The sequence below is a fragment of the Musa acuminata genome, chromosome BXJ3-2 (assembly GCF_036884655.1).
Source record: "Musa acuminata AAA Group cultivar baxijiao chromosome BXJ3-2, Cavendish_Baxijiao_AAA, whole genome shotgun sequence".
In the NCBI taxonomy this organism is placed as follows: domain Eukaryota; kingdom Viridiplantae; phylum Streptophyta; class Magnoliopsida; order Zingiberales; family Musaceae; genus Musa; species Musa acuminata.
Genome location: NC_088350.1, coordinates 17,636,403 through 17,642,278, shown reverse-complemented (window position 1 = coordinate 17,642,278; position 5,876 = coordinate 17,636,403). Strand labels below are relative to the sequence as shown.

General features: G+C 44.1%; 1 protein-coding gene across 1 annotated transcript; it reads left to right on the top strand.

Moving 5' to 3' along the window:
* Positions 1 to 2,932: 2,932 nt before the first annotated feature.
* LOC135631464 (AP2-like ethylene-responsive transcription factor AIL5) lies at positions 2,933 to 5,574 on the top strand. The gene is made up of 9 exons (XM_065139159.1): positions 2,933 to 3,291; positions 3,378 to 3,681; positions 3,793 to 3,875; positions 4,015 to 4,023; positions 4,121 to 4,209; positions 4,306 to 4,379; positions 4,480 to 4,530; positions 4,608 to 4,684; positions 4,759 to 5,574. The coding sequence occupies exons 1-9, from the start codon at positions 3,198 to 3,200 to the stop codon at positions 5,385 to 5,387; spliced, it is 1,410 nt and encodes a 469-aa protein (XP_064995231.1). The 5' UTR covers positions 2,933 to 3,197; the 3' UTR covers positions 5,388 to 5,574.
* The last annotated feature ends 302 nt before the right edge of the window (positions 5,575 to 5,876 follow it).

Genomic DNA, 5,876 nt, shown 5'->3' with positions numbered 1-5,876 from the left:
TCTTTATAATATCTAAATGAAAGCTTCATCCTATAACAATTGTTTAGAAGGGCTTTTTGACCTCTTTTCATCATTCGAATGATCTAATCGCAAAGATAAAATTAATAAATTAATAATTATAGTTTAAATAAAATTAAATATAAAAGATTGTAAATAAAAATATACCTATGCTTGTGTCAACATTCTTGTAGATAGCTTTGGAATTTCTACACATATAATAAGTGCTTGATGATATGATTTTTTTCTAGTTAAAACCAAACTGGATTAGAAAATATTGCAGGAATCCTTCTTAATTCAGTAGAAATAAAAAAAAATAAGAGAAAATAGGAAAATGACACACTCTTAAGATGCTTAAAAATTTAGAAAAATATTTAAAATTTTAAGATAGAAGTGCATCTGGGTGTAATGCAATGCTTTCACTTGAGTTTCAAATGATTTGGAGTAGTATTTCACCAGGTTGGTAGTTACAATTGATCAAGTTATTTTTTTAAGCAACTCATAGACACTATTTTATAGCAGTTAGCAACACAAAATAAATATTCTTGGAAAAACTATTTCATTAGGAATTAGTACAGGTCCATGTTTTGTGGTTTTTAACCATACCCCTTAATCTAATCAGTTTATATTAGGTAAACCTGATGTCCACAGCCCATACTGTCTGACCACAATACACACTACTAATATCATATGTTAATGTATATAATAGAAAAGGCATCTTAAACTTTAGGAAACTATAGGATAAGAAAGATTTTTTTTTTTAACAAAAAATTGCTCAAAATATTTGATCTGTGCAAATGACAAAACTAGCTTACGAGCTAGCTTTATAATATTCAGAACACTAAACATCAATACGAAAGAGTAATAAGTATCCAAATGTTTAGTAGATATAGAACTCTAAAAAATTATTTTTAGGGTGATAGACTAGAAAATTGTTTGTAGGAATGGAGACATACCAAATTGTTTGTAGAATAAACCTTACAGTGTCGATAGCAATGAAAATGGAAGAAACCTTAGCGACAATAATAACTCTAAACCTTTTTGACGCATATTGCAGTGATTGGGATTCCAATGAAATATGGATGTATAGTGTATGGTAAAAGAACTGGTTTAAGTTAAACCAATTATTTCTCTGATTTAATTTGAACTCAATCATTTTTATAGGGTAATATTGTCTTTCAAAAAAGAAAGTGTGCTGTTTGGATATTTTTCAAAATAAAAACGTTTTACGAGAAAAATTCATATATATATATACACTCCCTATTACAATATCACATGAAGATGATATTGTGTTGGAGTCATTCTATTACATAAATATGAGGAGTGTTAGCAACATTCCCAATAATTGGTTTGAACCACAGTGTAGCAGCATTGCATCCGAGGAGGATAATCAAACACGAAAGCATGATCACAAACTATTCAAAGAAGCTGTTATATAACTATGATTCTCTTTATCTTTTTTTTTCAATGTTATGCGCCTCCTCATGCTCAACACTTGAGGTATCAGCAAACACAGTGCACTGCAGATAAACTCCAGCCAAACTCAAGGGTGCAAACAATATGTCATGCATGCACATGCCTACCCTAACTCTCTCTCACTACAATTAGCGTCCACTAAAAAGCTATAGCCCACACTGTAAGTAAAGTTGCATTGCCTAACCACGTACTTGCTTCCATGAACACATCATTAAGCTCTGTCGACAAGATTCACCATTCCATTATATATATTGTATGTGTCTCCGTGATGTGTCCACCCTATCACCCTATATGCGTCATTGTCATCTCCCTTAAACGTGCTTACTTTCACTTCCTTTCTACCACCTCCCACGTGAACTCCACCACCCGGTCCTTTGACCAGATTCCTGCTCTCATCCTTGGATCTTCTCCCCGGCCGCACGTGGGAGGCCGGGCGCCGAGTCCGGACGCCAGCTCACGTGTTGCCCGCGCGACGCGGCCCTCGTGCCTCCCGTCGCACGTGCAGCAACGTCGGACTAATGCCAGCTGCTTGTATATCGCCTCGCCCAAAACTTGACCATGTGGGAACCACACTAATATCTCCAACCACAAGGTGGGTAACCAATCGAGGAACGGAAAAACGCGTAGGAAAAGGCGGTGCAGGCAGCGAACGTGAGAGGTATGATTCGTTTTACTGACCGCGGGATTCTTTTATCCTCGCTTTGACCGTCGAATGGGCCGGCGGACATCATCTGTCGCTGACCCTTCCACGTTCCCGCTTGTACTGTCGAGTGATAACCTCTCACCGACGGTGGTGAGATTCACATCCGACGGCCAGACTTTTATCATCGTAGAAAACATATATCAGCCGTCCGATGCGCATCGGACAGATTAGACTTCGCGAGTGCGAGGCTCGGCAATCATGGATGGGCGAGTGCGGTCAAGAGCGAAGCGAAGGGATGGGCCTGAGCAGGTGACGGGATTCGGGTGCGGACAAAAGCGACGGGAGGCGAGACGAGCCAGGTGGAGCGACGCCATCGTACGATGAGGCGGCGACACGCTTGTTTTCTCCGCTCCGTACACGTGTCATCGGTGGTGATAATACGGTGTTGGGATCGATTTTGATTTGGATATCATGGATTTGATTTGATTTGATCCGAACTTGGTCGGATTTAAGTCGATCCATTTGAATTCAAATTGGTTTTGAACTCAAATAAATTAACAAAGTATTAAAGGCACGATTCTGATGAGAGGATAACACTCGGTGACTTTAGTAGCATTGAAGGCACACACACGAGAAGAACAAAAAGAATTTTTGGATCCGGAGGCTGTGTTGCGGAAACCCACTTAGCTGTGTGTATGTGAATCGGACAGTTCTTTAAAAATTCTTATCGGATTCGGAGATGAATTCTTCGCGGATCCGACCTCATAGTATCAGTATTCATTGTCAAGCCATCTCTTTGCTTAGAAAGCGGTGAAGATGACCGCTGAGACGACCTCTGAAGGGCTTCCACTTGCCCGCCTAAATCTTATCTTTGCTTTCTTTACATTTTATTGTAAGAACAATAATAAGGAATTTAAAATACCTCGTTACTCGTGCTCTCTCTCAATCTCTCTGAGTCTCATCATCTTCTCTCCTCCTCTCCACGTCTGTGTCCGTCTCTCGCTTTTCTTTCTCTTCTCTTCAAATCGACCATCTGCTCGGTTTTCTCGGTCTTCCCGTAGGCCGATTTGGATCGCAGGCAATGAACATGAACGCTTCCGACAACTGGCTCGATTTCTCCCTCTCCCAGCAGCGGTGCCTCCTTGAAGCCTTCTCCGACGCCCCGCACCACCATGGTCTCTCTCTCTCTCTCTCCCTCTCTGTGTTTTCCTTTATTTTTTATTGATGTAGCAGCTCTGTAATCGGCAACCTACCTTTTCAGGTGGAATCGAGGGGACGGACGAGGAGACCAACGCAGCGACGGAGCTGGTGGCGCTGGCGGGGATGGGGCCCAAGCTGGAGGACTTCCTAGGGGGGCCTCCGGGGCGGTACTCCGGCGGGGATGTTGACACCGGGCCCAAGGGGGTTTGCGACTCCGACTTGAAGACCATAGCCGCCGGATTTCAGCGCGGCATCCCTGCGGAGCAGGAGAAGCCCAAGGCAGCGCAGAAGGCGCCGCTGGAAGAGTCCCGGATGGCCGCGGACAGCTTCGGTCAGCGGACTTCCATCTACCGGGGCGTCACCAGGTAACAACCAAGTCCATACGTTGCACTGCAACTAAGGCGGGGCTTTAGTCCAGCGAAGGCTGTTCCCATTCTTTCCATATGTATCGATGCTACTAGGGATATTCTGGGCAGGCACCGATGGACGGGGAGGTACGAGGCGCACCTGTGGGACAACAGCTGCCGCCGGCAGGGGCAGAGCCGCAAAGGCCGACAAGGTACGCCGGCGAAGCTAGCATCAACCATACGTTCACTTTAGATTTTAGCCTCCTATCTTCTAACATGCGCTCCCATTTCGTTGTCGATGTTTGCTACGTTCGCTGGTGCTCGTTGCCGTCATGCTGCTCCCCGCTGCAGTCTATTTAGGTGCCTAACCTTTTTGTTCTCTTCCATACTTTGACGAAATCTCCCAATAAATACAGTGTAAGGCATTTCTTTGCTTTTTCTTTTGATGATATCATAGGTGGTTATGATAAGGAGGAGAAGGCGGCGAGGGCGTACGATCTCGCAGCGCTCAAATACTGGGGTCCAACCACCACCACCAACTTCCCTGTATGTAGTAGACAACGAGGTTCACTACCGGATGAATGCTGTAGTTATACGCGTATCTATCTGATGTACGTGAACGCCTGGTGCACATCCGTGTAGGTCTCTAACTATGAGAAGGAGCTGGAGGAGATGAAGAACATGACTCGCCAAGAGTTCGTCGCCTCCCTAAGAAGGTGAAGAACCGCCGCATGGCTGCTTGCATGGTGGCATAGACAGCGTGCACATGATGATGATGATGATGATGATGTTGACTTGTGGTTGTTGTTCTTGTAGGAAGAGCAGTGGGTTCTCCAGGGGCGCCTCCATCTACAGAGGAGTCACCAGGTCTGTTCCATGTTCAACTTGGGATACATATGACCATTATCCTTTAGCATCGATAAGGGTTGTCTGTGTGTTTGCAGACACCATCAACATGGTCGGTGGCAAGCAAGGATCGGAAGAGTAGCAGGCAACAAAGACCTCTACCTTGGAACCTTCAGTAAGTGGTTCGAGAATGCCATAAGAATACACATAGTAAGCATGGAAGATCGATTGGGATTTTGGTGCTTTCAGGTACGCAGGAAGAAGCGGCGGAGGCGTATGATATCGCAGCGATCAAGTTCCGGGGAGTCAATGCGGTGACCAACTTCGACATGAGTCGCTACGATGTGGAGCGCATCGTTAGCAGTAATCTCCCCGTTGGCGGCATCGCTGGGAGGTCGTCGGCATCCACCTCTTCTGATACCATGAGCGTCGATGTCAGGCATCAGATCGAACACCATGATCCTTGGGCCACTCTCGGTCTCATCGCCAACATCCCCATGAAGCAGGATCACGACTTCTGCTCCCTGCTCACTCTCCACCAACACCACCACCACCACCAGCAACACGGCCAAGCTTTAGACTTTGGCCTGTTCTCCTCCTCTAGTGTAGCCATGGACCTCGCCGCTGCTTATTCCAACAACGACATGAGCCAAGAGAGTGGAAGTGAGCTACCGGAACGACAGCAAGAACAATCTCAGAGCAGTAGTCAGTGCTACTCCTTCCCTCCTTGTGTCACCACCGTTGGATCCTTTGGTGGTAATGGTTACGGGGGATACAACTATGTGGGGGATTGGGTTGCACCACCACCTTCCTACTATCATCAGACTTCTAAACCAGATGTGGCAGCTTGCCACACGGCCATTTTTGGGATGGAATGATGTGAAGTGAGAGATCAAAGTAGGGAGACTCAGCGAGCTGACTTGAACTGACATACTTGCACAAATGAAGGTAGGTTCTGTTCTGCTCATGTTCAGGGTGGAACTTGTTTTAGTTTAGTGGTTCTTCTTTTGCTGGCATGATTCATCAGTCTAATGGAAACACGCATGTCAGATGATTTAAACTTCATTCTCTATTTCTGTGAAAGAATGCAGTGAATGGTAGTTGATATAACGTGATCTGCTCATTGCTGTGCATGAAAGAACACAACAAGAAGAGGAACTTACATAAAAGCAAGAAGAATGGACATCCCAATTACAACAATTTGGTAATTATGTATATATGTGTATATATATATACATATATATACATAAATATGTCACTTTTAAGTCTTTCAATTTGATGTCTTTTTTCTATTTAATATATAATTTGAAAATTTTGAAGCTTGATTTTATTTTTTCTTTATTGATATTATTACGCAATCGATAGTA